Source organism: Rhizopus microsporus (assembly GCF_002708625.1).
Source record: "Rhizopus microsporus ATCC 52813 unplaced genomic scaffold scaffold_3, whole genome shotgun sequence".
NCBI lineage: Eukaryota > Fungi > Mucoromycota > Mucoromycetes > Mucorales > Rhizopodaceae > Rhizopus > Rhizopus microsporus.
The window spans coordinates 1,726,474-1,746,185 of NW_019671918.1; the positions used below are offsets into that span (position 1 = coordinate 1,726,474).

The 19,712-nt window shown below is 36.9% G+C and overlaps 8 protein-coding genes across 8 annotated transcripts; 3 read left to right on the forward strand and 5 right to left on the reverse strand.

The window, feature by feature from the left end:
* Positions 1-2,508: 2,508 nt before the first annotated feature.
* RHIMIDRAFT_93085 (uncharacterized protein) lies at positions 2,509-3,814 on the reverse strand. The gene is made up of 6 exons (XM_023615890.1): positions 3,539-3,814; positions 3,117-3,499; positions 2,979-3,058; positions 2,882-2,929; positions 2,748-2,823; positions 2,509-2,690 (listed from the first exon to the last, which is right to left on the reverse strand). Exons 1-6 carry the CDS (start codon positions 3,606-3,608, stop codon positions 2,571-2,573), a joined length of 777 nt encoding a protein of 258 aa, XP_023469490.1. The 5' UTR covers positions 3,609-3,814; the 3' UTR covers positions 2,509-2,570.
* Positions 3,815-4,021: 207 nt separating this feature from the next.
* RHIMIDRAFT_199144 (ENTH-domain-containing protein) lies at positions 4,022-4,778 on the reverse strand (the record flags this gene model as incomplete). The annotated part of the gene is made up of 3 exons (XM_023606348.1): positions 4,022-4,453; positions 4,519-4,597; positions 4,660-4,778. Coding segments are annotated over 3 exons (630 nt in total), but the record flags the coding sequence as incomplete, so codon positions are not given.
* Positions 4,779-6,127: 1,349 nt separating this feature from the next.
* RHIMIDRAFT_248889 (U-box-domain-containing protein) lies at positions 6,128-7,071 on the forward strand (the record flags this gene model as incomplete). Its single annotated transcript, XM_023610569.1, has 7 exons — positions 6,128-6,151; positions 6,220-6,259; positions 6,309-6,406; positions 6,472-6,618; positions 6,670-6,726; positions 6,782-6,854; positions 6,902-7,071. 7 exons carry the CDS (start codon positions 6,128-6,130, stop codon positions 7,069-7,071), a joined length of 609 nt encoding a protein of 202 aa, XP_023469492.1.
* Positions 7,068-8,108, reverse strand: RHIMIDRAFT_198560 (DUF159-domain-containing protein; the record flags this gene model as incomplete). Its single annotated transcript, XM_023606297.1, has 5 exons — positions 7,068-7,305; positions 7,355-7,645; positions 7,693-7,784; positions 7,828-7,875; positions 7,923-8,108. The coding sequence occupies 5 exons, from the start codon at positions 8,106-8,108 to the stop codon at positions 7,068-7,070; spliced, it is 855 nt and encodes a 284-aa protein (XP_023469493.1).
* Positions 8,109-8,466: 358 nt separating this feature from the next.
* RHIMIDRAFT_93128 (uncharacterized protein) lies at positions 8,467-9,294 on the reverse strand. Its single transcript, XM_023615891.1, has one exon. The coding sequence runs from the start codon at positions 9,187-9,189 to the stop codon at positions 8,614-8,616; it is 576 nt and encodes a 191-aa protein (XP_023469494.1). The 5' UTR covers positions 9,190-9,294; the 3' UTR covers positions 8,467-8,613.
* A 495-nt stretch (positions 9,295-9,789) lies between these two features.
* On the reverse strand, positions 9,790-12,603 carry RHIMIDRAFT_199048 (MCM-domain-containing protein; the record flags this gene model as incomplete). The annotated part of the gene is made up of 6 exons (XM_023606342.1): positions 9,790-10,302; positions 10,353-10,514; positions 10,568-10,960; positions 11,013-12,180; positions 12,237-12,416; positions 12,467-12,603. 6 exons carry the CDS (start codon positions 12,601-12,603, stop codon positions 9,790-9,792), a joined length of 2,553 nt encoding a protein of 850 aa, XP_023469495.1.
* A 567-nt stretch (positions 12,604-13,170) lies between these two features.
* RHIMIDRAFT_235126 (uncharacterized protein) lies at positions 13,171-13,677 on the forward strand (the record flags this gene model as incomplete). Its single annotated transcript, XM_023608307.1, has 1 exon — positions 13,171-13,677. The coding sequence occupies one exon, from the start codon at positions 13,171-13,173 to the stop codon at positions 13,675-13,677; it is 507 nt and encodes a 168-aa protein (XP_023469496.1).
* Positions 13,678-15,645: 1,968 nt separating this feature from the next.
* On the forward strand, positions 15,646-19,653 carry RHIMIDRAFT_311702 (RNB-domain-containing protein). Its single transcript, XM_023614748.1, has 8 exons — positions 15,646-15,828; positions 15,884-16,547; positions 16,607-17,135; positions 17,191-17,862; positions 17,918-17,995; positions 18,050-18,395; positions 18,450-18,744; positions 18,801-19,653. Exons 1-8 carry the CDS (start codon positions 15,760-15,762, stop codon positions 19,511-19,513), a joined length of 3,366 nt encoding a protein of 1,121 aa, XP_023469497.1. The 5' UTR covers positions 15,646-15,759; the 3' UTR covers positions 19,514-19,653.
* Positions 19,654-19,712: the final 59 nt, after the last annotated feature.

Genomic DNA, 19,712 nt, shown 5'->3' on the forward strand with positions numbered 1-19,712 from the left:
AAAAAAAAAAAAAAAAAAAAAAAAAAAGGCCCTTCTTTTTATCATTTTATATTTGGTTAATTCTTGTCCTACCATCATGCTAAAACGAACATCAGAAACGGAAACCAGAAACGGAAATATCCTATTGGGTCTGAAATGTGAGTCTTTTTTTTTTTTTTTGAAAGACTAAGCCTACGTTTTTGTTCTAGGGCTATTTTTAATGACCTTTTCTTTTTCTCTTCTTTCTCTCTCTCTTTCTGTGTTCAGCCCCTTTTGTTTAATAAGGTAAGCCACATATCATGAATTCATATGTATAATAGTTTCACTTAATCAAACTCGACCAAAAAAGTGTGGGGATGCTCACTTAAACGGATAAATAGAAGCTGATTAAGACTAAATTAGAAATAGACTTTAAAATACAATAAGCATCCTTTTGTCTATAAGCCACATTGCGTAGAAAAAGAGAATATTGATAGTGCTCTAGGCACTCATGTTACAATAGCTAGAGAGGGTAGAATCTGACAAAAATTTCAAAAACAATGGGCTACATTTCCCCTTGATGTGTACACAGACTACCATCTACAAGCTTTATTGTAGCTCTTTAGCGCGTCAACAAGCTCTTTTGTTCTATGAAATTTCTTTAATTGAGCAAAATGTTTATAAAATCACTCCCAGGATAATATTTATGCGTGAGAACAAATGATCATTATCTTGATAACCATCGTTTCAATCTCACTGGAAGAATAATGCGTGCTTAATCTACTGTTGTCAATGTTGAACAAAGGCAACAACAATGAGGATAAACATCCCAATTCTCATTATTAAACATAAACAAACTGAACGAGTAGTAAAGACAAATTTAGTAGTATTAGTACAACAGCCTCTTCCCTCGTCTTTATAGTCTATTTCGTGATCCGATCATTTACTGAAAGACAAGAGTCACGGTATAGCTTGTTTTTTTATGTATGTATCCATGCATTATAAAGAAACATATACAGATGTGTGTACCCCCGTACCCATGTCCATATTACTCGTATTTTATTTTTAGTCGAAACATCCTTGTAATTTGTTCAAAAAGGGCACACGAATGGACGAAATAAGCAGGTCAAGGTATACAATATGAAGCACGTGTAGTCTGCAGGCTACTATTACCTAACATTAAGCCGTTTTATTATACATCTCTCTAAACTTTAAAATTCGTGCTTTGACAACATATGCTGTTCAATGTAACCGACAGCCATATGCTTTACTATACAAAGAGCTGCAAAAGGAAACCAAAGATACTCTTTCTCTTAGTCTATCCTTTATTGTCTAAAGAATTTACTACCGAATACCATAATAACCTTGAAATATACAAAGATGGTTAAAGCTTAATTTTGTAACACTAAAATGATGTAAAGAGACTGCAAAAGAAATTCTTTTTTTTACAAAAGGCTTTTATTTTTCCGTCATTTATCCTACATCTCTCTCTCTCTCTCTTCCTCTGTGACGCAGCCACTCCTGGAAAAGGGAGGATGATGGTATTTAATTTTGTCCTGGATGCTTATAAAACGGAAAAACTGCCACCCGCTCCCCCGTCTCGTTTCTCTGCGTTCTCTATAAAGAACCTGTGTTGCATTGTTCTGCTATTGTCCAACATTTACTGACGACAATTTACATAGTTTACATACAAAGCGTGCTTGATCGTTTCTTTTCTCTGTATCTTTCTGTAGCCAAAAATCCCTCGTTGCACACAAAAACATTTCTTTATAACCTTACAAAAAATGATCGACTCATTGCTTTGGTCACTGATGATGCACAAGTACAAAGCTGCATTTCGCCGATACTTGAAAAAAAAAAGCTTTGATTACCTGGAAGGGGAGAGTGGGCGTTCTTCACCGATACGCCCCGCTCATGGAGTTATCGGATTGTAGGCTATATTTGCCACATATCATTTCCTCTTTGTTGGCAAATTTTTCTTACGTGATATTTTTTGACCTTTGCCAAGAGTTTCATTTTCTTTTGGTTTAATTGCACGCTCGGAAGCTTCCCCCACTTCAATTAGAGTTGTTTAATTACAATGTCGGTTATTTTAACCGAAGCCTTCGCCTCTGTTCTTTTTGGCATCTGCACACTGCACGTCATGCAGTACATCTCTTAAAGAAATTGATTTCTTTTTTTAAGATCCACACATAAAAGTCTAATGTAAATTATCGACTTTAAATGTAGAGATTGAGGTACGAGCTTATCGACATACATTAAGAAGCGCTATTGCCAAACCATCATTAAAAGTGAAAGAATCTGTTTAGAACCTTTCTCCTTTCAAAGACGAAGACGCTACGGTAAAAAACATTATGCATAAGCTTGTTCTAATTCCCTCATCTATGCATTAATACTTATTCAATGCATTCTGACAGGGGATATGCTTAAATTCAAGGTACTTATCGGCTTTATCCCCCAAAAAAGTATACTCCTTCTTTCTCTCTGATGGGTTTCTCGTCTAGTTTGGGGTTATAATCAAGACATGCCTCATTCCATCTAAAATATTATGTCCAAAAAGATGTTCATTTTATTGATGAGAGTTGTAACAAAAAATTCGGAAAAAGTATTTACTATAAGATGTTCATCTGCTTCTGTTCTTGCATCAAGTCTAATAAACTTTTCTGACCAGCAGGCTTATTATTATTATTATTTGCCGCTGCTTGTCCAAAAGGGTTTCTGCTTATAGATCCCTATCATCAACATATAAGAACAAAAGAGAACCATGGATTAAATAATATACAACTTACGAAGCTATTAGCACTATTGTCCATTCCATTATTGCTAGTGTTTTGTAAGCCGATACTGCTTGCAAAGCCAGTGCCACTATAATTGTGCACGTCAGTTTGTTATTATAAGAAATAGTATGTGAGTTATACTTTACTATGGGATACGCAGATTGCCTTGATTTCCAAATGTATCCATACCATCACTAATTATCATCATTAGCTTTAGCTCAGAATTTATTATCTCTTTTTTACTCTTTATTGGCCAACAAGGAGTTTAACTTGGCATACTTGGAATCCGCCTCGCTCTGGAATGGCGTTTGTGAATTTCCCAGCTATATATGTTAAAAAGATGAGTTCTACATTTTTTCTTTCTTTCTTTTCTTTACATACTTGAGGAGATGAGAAAGCATTAGCATGTCTCATAGTAGGCGTCATAGACGAGGTAAAAGTACTTGTAGTTGCACTGGCAGTTACAGGAGAAGAAGTAAAGTTGAAAGGAGAATTGCTATTGTTACTTAACTTGGGCGAAAAGGATGGTTGCTGTTGTTGCTGTTGTTGTTGTGGATTACCAAATACGAGTCCACTATAGTCAAAAGATTGTTGTTGCTGTTGTGGTTGTTGTGGTTGTAAAGGAGTGGTTGTATTCATTTGTGAGAAAGGGTTTGTTCCTGTTACCATACTTGTTTGAAAGCTAGGAGTGGACAAGAAGCTATTTGTTGTCTGTTGAGTGGCAGGAAATCCTGTCATTTGCGGTTGTTGGGTAGCAGGAAACCCTGTCATTTGCGGTTGTTGTTGTTGAGTAGCAGGGAAACCTGTCAATTGAGGTTGCTGTGAAAACAAATCGACAGCTGATGATGGAGTGGGTTGAGGAAATCCAGTCATTTGTGCCTGGAGTGTATTGGGACTGAATGCTGATTGGTAGGGATTCTGTGTCTGCTGGTAAGGGTTATTTTGCAATCCACTAAAGGCATTGTTACTAGCTGTCCACTCTAACTGCAAAGGAGGATTTTGCTGCTGCTGTTGCTGGTATGGATTGTTGATAGCCGCATTTTGTTGTGCAGGGAATGCTTGAAAGCTAAGGGTATGTTAATACAATAGGGACCCAATTGTTACACACTATCATTACCTTGATACTCCAAACAAATTCTGAGTATTTTCTCTTTCTAACCTTTCTCTTTCTTTCTTTTCTTTTTCAAAAGCTTCTTGTTGACTTAATTGAATGGCTTTTTCAAGATCATCGTCACTATATAAAGGACATGTGATAAATAACAGAAATATCCTCTTGCCATTGTTATTTACCCTTGACGTCTATTTTTTGCTTCTTCTTCAGCAATGCGTTTGCTTTCGGCTATTGCTTTCTGTAGATCAGCGTCTTCATCATAACGCCCTTGACCACCATCAATTTGTCTCACAGTCTCATTCAGATAATCTCCAACGTGTGCCATTCTTTCACGCATACCCTGTCTTTGGCGTCTTTCCTCTCTTAATCGATTATCGTCCATTAATAAATTTGTGACATCCTTTGCCTTCTGTCTCACTATAAGAAATATATTAAGAAAAAAGAAAGAAAGAAAAAATATGGTGTTACCATTTGCTCCTACATCCTTTCCACTTTCGTCGATATGTTGGAATTCTCTCAAGGTTTTTACAACATAGACGTTCTCTTTGGCGTATAAAACGACATTTTCTGACCCCACATGTAAACAATAATCTAACAAGAGTAATGCCTACAAAATGTATTAATAAGGAGACACACATGTGTTTTATATATATATATATGTATATATCCGACCTTGAATACATGACGCCAGTTCTTTCCTTTATCATTTAGTCTCTTGTCAATCATATCCATTATTTCAATAAAGTCAGATCTTTTTATTATTATTATTATTAGGGTTAATAAGAATAGCCATACTTATAATATTTCACTTACTCGTTAAAAGTGAGTTGAGCTATCTCATTCATGAGTGTGCCACTAGGACCCCATGGGTCATTAGAGGTAGCTTCTCTCACTTTAATTTGAACATCACTAAAGCCTTTAGCAATATTTTTTCTTTTTTTTTTTTGATGATTAGTTTCACTTGGTTTTATAATAGCTTTTATGCATAAACTTACATACTACGAACAACTCCTTTTCCAGCCATATAGAAAAATATAAAATAATAAAGAAAAAAAGAAAGAATAAGCAGATACACGAGATGATGATGAAATCGAGACATTATTCCTTATTAAGATCCGGTCACACAGATTGCTCGAATTGATTCGTTGAATTATTCCCTGCTTGCTCTCTATGAACCATGTTGCATATTGATTAGTGCATATTGTTTTCTCTTGTATCTTTTGGATCTACTAGAAAAGAATGCTGTTTTCCCTTAAGAAAAAGGAGAGCTTATAGATGCTCAAAAGCTTTTGTTTGAAGATAAAAGATGAATGGGAAATCTTTTATTATGTGCAAGCCATACTTTAGCCTGTTTAAATCTAAATAGTGAGTTTATTATGTAATCATGTCAGCATTCGTTAAAAAAGGTGATTGTCGAATAAGGTTTAAGGATCAGCGAGTTGAAGTTTGATCATTTATTGGCTAAAACAGGAATAATGGTTCTGAAGTGTAAAAAGAAAGATGATAAATATCCTCAATGTTTATAAAGCGATGTTAAAGAGGATGGTATTTCTGCACTTGTAAGGCTTTTTGAAAAAGAAAAGGCTCATTAAATAACATACACACCTTGATTATTCTCTTCTAATTTCCTGAATAGATACATTACAGTCTTTTCAAAAAGTAAAGTCGCATTTTTGCAGTTTTTGCAATACAATTTATACGAAAAAGCGACAAGTCAGCGCAACATCTCTTTCTGGAAATGGTGTATATCACAACAGAAACTCGTATTTTATCGCCGTTTTAATATATTCTCTTTTTCCCCTAAAAAAAAGGGTTCCCTTTTTTTTGTGTATTAATAATCTTGAAATGTCAAAAGAAGCAGCAGAGCAACACAAGGCAAATGGTAAGTTAAAGTGGTATATGTGTGTAAAATACTGATATTAGGTTTCCTCAAAGGAAATAAACTATTTGCTGAGAAACGGTTTGAAGAAGCTATTAAAGAATACACAAGTGCCATTGTAAAATAAAAGAAAGTTTTTTAAAAAAAGACAAGCTACCTCTTCTTCTTTGAATGTTTATTGTTCTTCTTTTAATAGATAAAAGATGCAAGTGTGCCTGTTTATTATACAAATAGAGCTATATGCTATCTGAAGGTATAATAGTATATTTTGTATATATAAAAGGAACTCACCATCATGTAATAAAATCAGCTGGAGAAATACGATCAAGTGATATCAGACTGTAGAAAGGCGATTGAACTTGACCCACAGCTAGGTAGTTGAAATTGTATATATTACATAATATGCTTATTAATGAGTCTATTATAGTAAAAGCATATTATTTGGTAAACTAGGATCAGATTTAATTACCAAACGATTCTTACTCTTTACATAGCTTGGACAAGCATTAACAGAAAAGAAGCAACATACAGAAGGTTTGATATCAATACACCGATTCATGACTGATACTCATTCAAACGATAGCATTGAATAAATTAAAGATTGGTTATCAATTAGCTATTCAACAAAAAGTAAAATATGTCAATGATATTCTTCAAGCCCTGTTGTTGGCAAGAAAGAAGGTATAAAAAATATATACACGTTGTATATATACATGCTTGATTTATATACAATATAATGTCTATAGAAATGGGAAGATGACGAAGCTATTCGATTAGAAAAGGAATCAGAGTTATTGCGATATGTTAAAGGTTTGATTGAAAAGGAAAGAAAAGAGTTGTTGGAAAAGGAAGGAACAGATGAAGAAGCAGTTGATACTATAAATTACAATATTGTAAGACAATTAGCATAGACAAGATAAGGGGTTTATTGATACTTGATATAGGATGAAAAGCTGAGAAAAGTAGAGAATGTCTTTGTTCAATCAAGAGAAAACGCGACTGTAAGGGAAATAAGATGTGTTTGTATGTTTTTATGCTCACATATCATACTATTAGAGGAGAGACATACCAGATGCTTATTTGGATAAAATATCATTCAATATCATGCATGACCCAGTCTTCACGCCAGGTAAAAAGTATATATTTCATTTCATATAAAACTTAATAGATAAATAGATGGAATAACCTATGAACGGCAATCTTTACTGGATCATTTCAAGAGGAACGGTTACTTTGATCCAATTACAAGAAAAGCATGTAAAGAATCTGATTTAGTACCTAATTTATCACTTAGGGAAGCCATTGAAGATTTCTTAAAAGACAATGGTTGGGCAGCAGATTATTAATTTCTTTTCCTTTTATTATTGTTATTAAAGAAATGCGTAATTTTCTCTTGCTGATTTGATTTCCTCTTTTTGTTCGTATCATCCATATCAAAAGGTGCAATCTCCTTGTTCTTTTCTTCATCTGGACACTGTGGCTTTAAGAATTGTGAGATAGAGCCTCTTTGGCTATCTATGGGCTTCACCAAGCCTGGGAAATCATTCTTGACAGATCCCACTTTATCTGTCACTTGATAGCTAATATATATTTGTTAATTTTTTAATATATAATAGATGATCTTTTTACGATTCTAATTCTCCTTCAAATGACTTCATCAAGTCAATAACTCGGCTTGACCAAGGTATTGAGCCATCAATCCATGTATTCACTTGATCTTGATTTAAAATGACAGGCATTCGAGTATGAATAGAAGAAAATTCTTTGGATGCTTCTGTAGTGACGATAGCACATGTATATGATTTATCTGTCAGTTCATTGATGTCATATAATCCAGCAAACATCATCAATTGACCATCCTTCCTTTTGATATAATAAGGTTGCTTTGTACCATTACCCAATTTTTTCCATTCATAGAACCTTTAAGAAACTTATAAAACGTGTCTTTTGAATAACATCATTCTTACCCTTCCGCAACAACAACACATCGATGGGTATCCTTGGATGAGACATAAAACCCTTTTGTTTGTTCCAGCGTCTCTTGTCTTGCATTGATTGGCTATGTACCTGTTAGATTTATATCGTCCCCTTCTCTCACTTACTCGATTGATAGGTAGTTTCTTTATCCAAGAAGGAACATATCCCCATTCCTAAAAATAAGAGTCAACAAAGGTTTATTCATGTTTTATTCATTTACCATTGTTTTAAGAGACTTTTGATTATTGTTTTCATATAAAGTAACAATTTGATGTTTTGGCGCAACATTATAACTCGGCCTAAAGTCTTGACAGTCGACTTGAACATCTTCACAACAATAGTTATCCCTATGAAGTCTTTCAACTATCTGCTCAGGATTTAAAAAACAAACAAAGCGTCCACACATTCTTATAAAGAAAGAAAAAAAAAAAAGAAAAAAAAAAGTAATGAACGAAATATATCAATGCAGGCTTATTTTTATTGGAGGGTATCGGTTTATGCAGCTGTAAAAAAAAAATGATGAATTGAATATATGAATCAAGAGAGGAGGAAGGCACTCTAGTAGGTTTAATTGTCCTCTTTACATTTTTCTCTCTGCTTGACAAGTTCCATGACATTTTGTAATAGTTTTTCAATATTTGATACTACTTGTGACGTATTGTCAGATGTACTACGCAAAATATCTGAATCCAATACAGAGCCAGCTTCCTTCTTTTGACTCTCTGAATGATTGTTTTGTAAGATCTGTCTTAATTTCTCTACATCCATAGTATGCTTCATGTCCTTTGCTTGCTTTTTATGTGTGCTTAGATGACGATCAAAATGATCCTCTCGCGTAAATTGTTTACGACAGAAAGGACAATCAAATCCTAATACATAATATTAGACTGTTTCATTTATCAATATCAATTCTAACCTTCTGCCTTTGTATGCACTGAACTGATGTGCCGATCAACATGGTTGCTTCGTATAAATGCTTTATTGCACCCCAGGTAAGGACAAATATACTTTCTTTCTCCATGCATAGGGTCATTCTGATCAAAGACGGCACTTGACTGGATTTGTTCAGGACTTGTTTTTGATGATGTAAGATGAGTAGAATGATGAGACTCTGATAAAGAAGGGGTATTTGTTGTTGCTGTAGGCAATGATTGGTATAGGATGGATTGAGAACTTATGATAGATGCTGGTACGTATACAACAGGCACACTATAAGACTGACCAGGAAATAGATACGCTCCCACAGGTCCTTGAAAAGGAGACGTTGTTGAAGGAGGTGCCACTTTAGAATTATGCTCACTACTGCTCGTTGCCAACACTCGCTGGTCTATATTGTATACAGAAGGCGAAAAGAAGGTAACGCGTCTGACAGCATCAGGTGAAACCGAGAGTCCACGCGTTTCTGTCTCAGGAAACACTGTAAAACTTAGTTTCACAATCTCTCTACCATTACTGTGGGCTTCTATTCGTTTCTGCATCTTGCCCATTGGAACACAAATGTTGATGGTTTATAAAACTGATACAATATGGATCTACTTGTAACAGGCTCTGATGTATGTACGTGTACCAGCAGGACTTTTGCTTTGTTTATCAAGAGGGAAAAAAAAGATAAGAAAAAGAAAAGAAAAAAAGGACAAAAAAAGGGCATTGTTGCCCCTCATTCAATGACGTGAATTGTGTTACGCTGGTCTATTTGTTGACTTTTGTAGGATGATTTCTCATCAATTACACATGTTTTAAAGAGGCGGAGGCGGTAATCTGTTTTAACAGAATCTTTGACACATGTTCGCTATAAAGATATCTCAACAGCTTCAGGGACGCGTATATATAAAAGGGTGAATGCAGTAAACAGTCTACGTTTTGTCACGTGGAATATGCAGGGGAAAAATAGGTCTATTGTGTGACCTGTAAAGCGATATGAACCTGGATTATGCAAAAGAATGGATTGACTGATATATGTACAAGTTTTATGATTAATATTAAATTATTCCCAGACATAATTGGGATGAAGCATAAGTAAGGGATTGTCTTCACTAAACTGTTCTAATGCATCCTCATCTTGATCTTGTCTGACAGCGATCAATGTCTCACCCTGCAATATAAGATGAGTAAAGCAAAACTTTAAATAAAATGATTCTTACCGTCTTTAGAAGCTTCTTAATGACCTTCTTCACAACCGTCACTTCAAACTCAAGAGCTTCTTCATCAAGATTATTTTCCATTTGTTCAAGATACCACATGATCAGCTTATCCTGTGTGATACCAGCTTCTTCATCAGATTCTTCTTGCACTTGGTGAAGCTTGATGGCCAGCATTTGCTTGATTTCTTCAAACTTTTCATAAGGTATGGAAATCTTTCCAGAAGATGTCATGAAAGCACCACTGGGTCCTTTAGGTTGGTCCATATTGACATCTCTATGCTCTTCACTGGGCTCTTCAGTTTCGTTCAAGGACATACTACGGAGTGCTTCTGTGCTTGTCAACAGCTCGCTCATTTCATTGTCATCAAATGCATCGTCAATATTAACATCTTCTTCTTCGACACGAATAATCGATTTTTGAAGTAAAGTGTATGCTTCTGTCACATGTGCAACAGTAATCTACAAACGTATAAGTATCTCTCTTTTTCACATTTTATATATCCTTTTACCTCTTCATTACATAAAGCTCTTGCAATAGCTTCAGATAAACGAACCATACTTTCCAACTGTCTTACAGTAATACGGTATGAATTTCGACCCACACCTTGAGAATCGCCTTGTCGCAATTCTCTATAATATTCAGCCAACTTGTCAGCAGCTGCCTTTGTCAACTAGATGGAATGATGTCAGTTCACCTGTATTTCAATACACATTCATTATATACCTTTGGCTTAAAGGTTCTAGCATAACGAACATAGTTTTGAATATCTCGAGTAGAAAACTCAGCCTGCATGGCATCTTCCTTTTGACGATGATTATTGATAATATGACGACCAATATTATAATCCGTAATTTCATTACATTCATCCAAAACAACAAAGAACAAATCAAAACGAGACATGATGGGTGCTGACATGTTGACATTTTGTCTTAATGTTCGCTTCTTGTTGTAACGACCACCGACAGGGTTGGCAGCGGCAAGAATACTGGTACGTGCATTCAAACTAGCTTGAATACCTGCCTTTGCAATAGAAATCGTTTGTTGTTCCATTGCTTCGTGAATAGCCACTTGATCCTTGACGTCCATCTTGTCAAACTCGTCAATGGCACAGATACCCTATATATGTAAAGTGAGTTACACATTCAATTGTTTTTTTTTGCAAGTGTACATTATCAGCAAGCATAAGAGCACCAGCCTCAATAGAGAATTCGCCTGTTTCTTCATCCTTGATAACGGAGGCAGTTAAACCGGCAGCACTAGAAGCCTTACCAGAGGTATACACGGCTCTAGGCATGACATTACAAACATATTTCAAAAATTGAGACTTGCTTGTGGATGGGTCACCAACAATACACACGTTGATATCACCACGAAGATGCATACCTTCAGGCGTGACCTTGTGCACGCCACCCAACATTTGCAACAGAATACCCTTTTTAACAGTTTCATGCCCAAACACAGAAGGCGCGATACTGCCGACCAATTTGCTGTAGAACTTATCGCCCATTCGAATCATTTTGTGAAGATTTTCGACTTCTTCGGGAGTTAATGTGTTGTAGACATCCTGGATCGTCTCTTCTGGAACATCTTCGCCATGAAGGTTGATATTGTTGACCTTGTTTTGAGTGGCAGGCTGCACCATACAAGCCAAGAAAGATAACTTGTAGGTCAAATCACGGACACCAAGGGCTCTAAGACCAGTCACACCTTCCTTGCCCAATCCGTCAGAGGGACGGGTGGTCGTGTCTCGTTCGGTTTCGACAGATGTGCCAGGTGTTCTAAAAGCAGACACATCGGGAACAACAATAAGGGTACCCGTGAAAACACACTTGTCACCCGCCTTGGCACGCTCGACCATTTCGTTACGGACAATGACATCCAAGCTTCTAGGCATACTGCCAGTAGGAATCTCGTTTGAATTTTCTTGAATTCTGATCTTTTGCCAATCGACAAATTTGGATTTTTCAATATTAAGTGTCCAGTTGGTACGATTGTAGCAGGTGATGGTAGGACACATCGTGGGTTGTGTGTATCTAAACTCCTGTTCGATATTGTTTACAATTTTGCCGCATTCGTTACATGTAAAGGATGCATAGGTCAGTTCAGGACGAACTTCAGACGTACGGGTGACGGTGCCACTGACACTGATAAGACGGCCGATCTTGTCTGTCTTTAATTGTCGTACGCGGTTCATATCAGATAATCCATAGAATGCAACGTTGAATTCTCTGTTGAGCGCCGAGTCAGGTACGAGATCTTGATCTCTTGGCTGGAAGCATTTGGGAAACTGTTCACTCACTACATTATGTACAGCTCGTCGAAGGAAAGGAAGGAAACTAGAAACAAGTTAGAGAGAGGGAACCATCTACAAACTGCTTCATATTGTTTTTACCGATAGTATTGATCACTAATAGCAGAGGCTAATGTCGAATCACTTCTTTCAATATGACCAAAATCAACAAAGACCGTATCTAACAAGCTTGTGATAAAATTTTCCATCTGCATCATATAAGGATATCCTTTCCAGCCCGAGTTGCTTTCACTCATATACGTCAGTTGCTCGTCTTTGTAGCTATGTAAAATCACAGTTAGATAGATTAAGGTAACTAGGTGTGATCTTACGTTTGTAAAAAAGTTTCAAATGACTTCATCACAATCAGACCTGTCTCGTCTACAAACTTTTGAACAGCGTCAGGGGTAAAGCCAGGTCGGCGAACTTGAGCAGGAGGGCGAGGTGTGGCAGCATCATCAACTTCCATCTGGCTTGGTGTATTAATTTCAGACATCAGTGCCTGAGTGTCTAACATGGTGTTCATGTGTGAGCTTGCCATTGCGATGAGGCTGGGATAGTGAAAAAGAGAGAGAGAGGAACGCGAAAAAAAAAATTGTTTATTTCGAAAAAAGTAGCGCGCATCGTGACGGCTTATTTTACGGTATCATGTCCCATCCTGAGTTGTTCCACTGTTTATTAAGGAAAAGGTGTATGAAAATGGCAAGATGCACTTGTTCGATAAATGTCTGCAGTACTCTTGATTCATACTAAAGTTATCAAGTGTTTATGATAAGTCTTTACATGTTTTTTATATCTGCTATGTGCCAGCAATGTCACTGTTCTTGACTACTGGGCGGTACCATAAATTTGAAAAGAACTAATAAACGAGAAATATGAATAGAGTAACATAGAACTATATGTCTAACTATATGTTACACCCTAAGGATGAAAGACGCAAATACTAAAAAAACAGCTATGACTGATTACACATGAAGAATTGATGTCTTCTCTTTTTACGTGTTTCTTCTTTCTCTAGAACAATTTTGCCAGATATATGAAAAAGTTCGTTATCTTTTCAGATGCAGTACATTCAGTTCGAGATGATCAAGGCTTCATGGAACATTCCTGTTCCTTGATACGGTTCAATGAAAGAGTGAGAGGAAGTCCTCCCGTTTATCATTTATGTTTCGTGATCAAGACATCTTTGGCTAATGCCTGTAGATATCCCAAGTTCGTTACCTTGATTCAAGAAGTAGTTGATCACACTACTCAACTGATATATGCTGGATCCATTTTTGCTAATTACTATTTCTTGGAACTTCTCGAAAATGGTGAAGAGCTACCTATGGTTACTCAAAATCTGTTTTATAACATATTTTCCATCTTTGCTGGCCAAGGAAAGCATGCCTCTGATAGTATCAAGAAGAGTTTCAAGACCTTTCGTGAATCTACTTTTCTTATTCAATGTGATTTGGATAAGTATGCAAATAAAGGATACATGACCACTGTATCTTCTGTGGCTGACGTTTTCCTAATCCACCTTCAAGCTCGTACTGTTTGACACTGGGCCTTGGCTGGTAAACTAGCCACCCGCTCTACACTTTTTAGGTTCCTTTCTGAACTTGTGGATTCGCCACAATGACGCGTCCTATACTATGTCTGCCGTAGAGGACACTACCCACCTTCTTTATGGCTGTCTTCCCAAGCTACTAGTTTGGAAGGAGCTGTGGTCTACATTATTTAACAGCCAATTCTCAGCCTCTTTACTTAAAAAAGCTTTGTTTAAGCTGGAATCCCTTGACTCTTCCGCCGAAAACGAAAAACCTCCTGCTGTCGGAATCGCTTCCATCCTATTGATATCATTTTTGATATCTGTTAACACTAGTAACCTTATGCATGCATCATATAAGTTTTTACCATTTATCATTTTCATATACATATCATTATCATTTATCATTTACTTTATATTGCATATTTAGTTTCTCAATTAGTATAAATATCCCACAAATCTATTGAAATAAGCAATATCCATAGATATTTACAAGAGCTTCCTTTTGCCAAGAAATTGAACACAAGCAAGTACAGATCATTAAAGGAAAATACCCTTGACCGCTATCAATCTCAACAACCACTGAGGAATATAGGCCTCAGGAGCTAAAGTTACAACGCATATATTTACAAAGCAAAAGGGGGGACACAAGAAATTGTTAAACCTTCTTTTGGTAAACCAAATATTCAATCCCAGGCAACACTGTTGATTTCTCTTCTGTATCGTTTTTGTCTTGTTTAGCTTACAAGCGGGTAAACATTGATCAATAGGCCAGAGGGTAAGCCCAACAAGGAAGGGTTGTTGCCCATTCACTCCCAAGAAGGATCTCGCAGCAAGAACAATTGTTACGTACTTGGTTCTGTAATGATGTTACGGTCTCTTGTACGAAAGGTGACACAGTTACCTGATTTAGTGTGAATTATCATCGAATAAAATAAAGCTTGCCCTTTCTTCCGAGTTTCCAAAATGGAGAAGCAATATAGTGTTATTTTATACAAGACTTGAATGGGCATACATATCATATTCATTTACTGTAAACCTTTTGTGTAAGTGGCTCCGTGCCTACAGTTCTTTGTAAATCTTTTCCTTCCTTGTTGTCCTCTACCCAAAGATGTCATACAAGTTTCCTGAGAATTTATTTGACCAAGAATAGGATAATTACAATACTTTATTTGTTAATCGTATATCACAGCACAAAAGATAAATGTTAATTATGGGCACATCAAGTACAATAGGCGCTAAAAAAACCAAAACTCAGACAAAGCAAACATGTACCTCCTGCTGATCACCTTTCCTTCTCCAAGGTGGAAATGGTTCTTTTGTTGAGCATGAAAGGAAATAAGAGCTACACCCTACAAGCAAGAAAAATGAATATGCTTATGTTGACAAAGTGTTTAATAAAAACTACAGAAACTGAACAATATATCTCTGTTATTGGATCAAAGCGAAGAGAGTAGGGTGCATTAAATATCTATGAAAACTTTGTTTACAGACTAAAGCATAACAATGAAAGTCCTCTCTCTCAAAAGAGTAATAATGGATTTAATACACTGTCGATAACATCTTTATAATACCTTATTCTCTTATATTTCTTCTAAATAACCATACTAAATTAGTTCAAAAGATCTAAAGAAGCATTGTATGTGACTTTTTACTGTAAAAAAAGGACATCTATTCATGCCTCTAAATAAAGTTCTCACTCTACTCCAAATCACAACAAATAGAAATTAAACTTCCTGCAAGGTCATCACCATGACTATCTTCCTTCTCCCATTTCCTTTTACTTTCCTCATCTTAAGTAGACAATAAGAATATCTCTTTTCATAAAGTCATCTTATAAAAGATCTCTGTCTTCTTTCGGGGCTTTTTTAGCCACAAATGACCCAAAGTCAATTTAGAGATTGTAACCTAATATTCAAACTCCATTTACATTGCATATCCACAAACGCAAAAAAAAAGAACATTGCCAATTTTTTCTTTCTCTCTCTCTCTCTGTTATTCCCTTTCCTTTATTTTTTCATTTTTCCTTTAAGCAAAAAAGCAAAGCAAACTTTACTCCTTATATCCTCTCGTTTCTTTTCACAAGTATTTTAAATGGACCATGACGCTTTAGAACAACAAACGGCTCCAGAAAGTACAAGAGGTTTATTCGACTTACCCGAGGTAAGGTTATAAAGAACCAAGAAAAAAAAAAAACTAAATATTTGGGGTTACCAAGGTTACCACAACAAAGAGTTCGGATAAGCGACGTACTTTTCATGGGCTATCATCTAGTTTGGACTTTAAAAACACTGGTAAGAATGTACAACAACGCCAACAGGCTGTATCTATGCTACCCACGGGAAGACATCAACGCTCTCGTTCTGCTGCCAACTCGGACTTGGTCGTCCTCTCTTCAAAATCGACCAACTCGCTGACATATAACAAAAACAGCAACAATAATGCTCGAAACAGGCGAAGCTTTATGGGCTTACAGACATTAAAGGAAGAAATTACTACTGTAGATAACATTAAAGATGTCATCCAAACCTTAAAGACCTTACCGCCTATCACGCCACCTAGTTCTCTGAGTAGCAAAAGTTTGGAAAAGCGAACCAGTGACGAGAGTATGTCTCTTTCCAGAGAAGATGCTCTGGCTGAAGCTGAAGCCAAACTGATGGGAACGTTTAACAGACGTAGCAGCACAAGTGATGAAAGTTACGTCAAGAAGCGTTTATCTCTACAGCAATTACCTGTGTTGAACGAAAACGGAGAATCATTTTTAGATTCATCTACCAATAAGAGAGCAGTTATGAACAGCAAGTCCTTGAGTTTATCCTTGGGTAGTAGCAACAAACAGCTCAATCGTCGTTCTTCTCGTAATTTCGAGGATTGGAGGAATAGTAAGTTTTCCCTGTTTTTTATTTATTATTTATTTACATACTTATTCACTTTTATTCAGGTACTTCATCCAATAACAGCAGTAATAGATCATCCTTCTCTCTTGTTCCATTCACACCTACTCGTGTTAACTTTTCAAGATACGATGATGCAAACCCTCATCAACGTCGACAACTCTTTATTGCTCATTTACCATTTTCTGCTTTGCCACCTTTATTCAGAAGCCGTCAACTTGTGCGTGGTATATTACGTGTCAACAAGAGAAATCGTAGTGATGCTTATGTTTCCTGTGACGAATTGGACGGCAGTGATATTTATATTTGTGGCTCCCGAGGTAGAAATCGTGCGCTTGAAGGTGATGTCGTGGCTGTCAGGTTGGTCAATGTTGAGAAAGTGTTGCGTGAGAAGCAAGAAAAGGAAGATGCCAAGTTGGCGAGAAATAATGGCCAGCCCAAGGTGCGTTTACCCGATGAGGAAGATGAAAATGAAATCATATTTGGAGGCGATGAAGAAACGGATGTGGTAAAGCCAAAATATGCAGGTGTCGTTGTGGCTATATTGGAAAGAGCTCAAAATCAAGTGTTTTCTGGGTAAAGTATCATTTGTATTAGATAAAACGTAAGACTCATCTTTATATATTTGTAGTACCCTCACATTGTCCCGACCCAATAATAAGAGAGCACAGCTTCAAGAAGAGGAAGGGGATAGAGGGAAAAAGGAAGTTCCAAGAATCGTTTGGTTTAAAGCCACAGATAAGCGTGTTCCACTCATCGCTATTCCTATTGAGCAAGCGCCTCAAGATTTTGTTGAGAACACAGATGCCTATGAGAACCGTTTGTTTGTTGGGTCAATCAAGAGATGGCCAATCACATCTCTGCATCCATTTGGTACTCTCGAAGCAGAACTAGGATCTATCATGGATATGAATGTTCAAGTCAAAGCCATCTTGGCTGATGCAAATGTGTCTGACACACCATTCACAGAAGCAGTCATGCAATGTGTACCACCTACATCTTACCAACCCACTGAAGAGGAAAACCGTCGAGACCTGACTACCGAGAGCCACAGTAGGATGATCACGATTGATCCTATCGAAAGCAATCTTTTGGAAGATGGTTTATCTGTTGTCCGCTTAGGTGATGATACCTTTGAAGTGGGTGTACATATTTGTGATATTTCTCACTTTATCAAACCACACTCGCCCCTGGATAAAGAGGCTAGAGCAAGAGGTGTTCGTGTAGAGCTCGATCAAAAGCAGGTACCTATGCTGCCCGACGAACTTGTCGACGCTGTCAACTTTACAGTCAATGAGCTGAGGTAAAAAATTAGCGAGCTAATGTATCATTTTTACTCATTTGCTTTATAAATATAGACCGGCTATATCTGTTATCTGGAAGCTTAGCTCGGATGGTACACTATTAGATACCTGGTTTGGCAAGACGATTGTCAAGTAAGTTTGAATGAACCTCCTAGTATATATAAGATTAACCATAAAACAAAATAGATCTGCTGCTCGACTCTCATATGAAGATGTACAAAAGATCGTTGATGGCAGTGAAAGCCATGGAACAGAAATCGACAGTGACGTTCAGTTGCTACACAAACTCGCTTCTAGACTTTATGAAGCACGTTATACCAAAGAGGCCATGTCTTTATCAAGACAAAAGTTATTCTTTGATGATCCTTTCAAACCCACAACAGCCACCATTTCCAACAAACTCCCTGATATTGCTACTATTCTCAAGGAATTCTTATTTTTGGCAAACAAGAGCGTTGCTCAAAAGATATCCAGTCAATACCCAGAACAGGCCTTATTGCGTCGTCAATCTTGTCCCAATAGCAGAAAAATTGTAAGTTTACATATCTATGTGTGTGCGTGTATGCTTATACTGATGTCAAACTAGAACGAGTTGAAAGAATATGCTTCTCAGTATTTGGGCGTCGAGTTGGATATAACCAACGCTGCAACCATTCAGAAATCCGTTCAATCGATTGAAAATCCTGAGCTACGTCAGTTAATATCCATCTTGGTGCTCAAGACAATGGAACCACCTAAATACTTTTGTGCAGGTGCATTCGATATTTCTAAATACTCTCATTTTGCTCTTGGCACGCCTTTGTTCACTCATTTCACTGCGCCTCTCCGTCGATATGTTGATATCGTTGTTCATCGTCAATTGGAAGCTGCGCTGATAGGAGGTAAATATATATATATCTGCAGTCAAATAAAAATAAAACTCACATTGTATATAAAGAAAAACACTTTTATCTGGATAGAGACACGATTCAAAAACTTGCTCAACACTGTAACGCAAAGAAAGAAGCTAGCCTGGAAGCAAATTATCAAGGCAAACTGTTATCACTTGCCTTATATTTGATGCACATTCAAGAGCACCAACAGCAACCACCACTTCCAGAGAATTCACCTCCCACCGTCTTTACGGAAGCACGTGTGATTGCAGTCATGGAAGATTGGTTTGATGTGTCCATACCAGAATTCGGTATTGAAAGACGTATTCACTTGGCTAATCTGCCACTCTGGCGTTATCAATATGATGCCAAGGAACGTGCCCTGACGATGTATTGGAAGGAGGGCGTCATTCCTTCAACAGGACAGCAACAACAGTGGAGTTTGTCTGATGATGAGTACGAAGAGGAGGAATTGTTGACAAATTATCCTGAAAGGTCTCAATCGACTGCATCAGTTCAAACAGAGGCTATGAATACAAAAGAATTTGAAGAAATAACTCGTGCCGCGACAAACGCTGGTCTCGTCGGTACGCCGAAAAAATCAGCCTCAAAGCGAGCTTCCATTATCAGTTCTCGCTTATCTGCTAGTACTGGTTATAGCAGTGAACAGTCTTCACAGACGATTAAGGCACTGGATAAGATCAGAGTCATGCTGACCATTCAAATGGTTAGAGCACCACCCTCTATTCGAGTATTTGCCGCTAATCCATATGCCTAATGTGACTATATATAAAAGTCTCTCTCTCTTTTCTAGTTTTTACTCCCTTTTATATATATATACATATATATACATATATACATATCTTCTTTTTTCCCTTGATTTTAAATAAAAATATAACAAAAAGTAGTAAATTTATCAATGTCAATACTGAAAGTTACGTGTCACCAACTTGTGATCTTTGCTTCCGTCCTATATC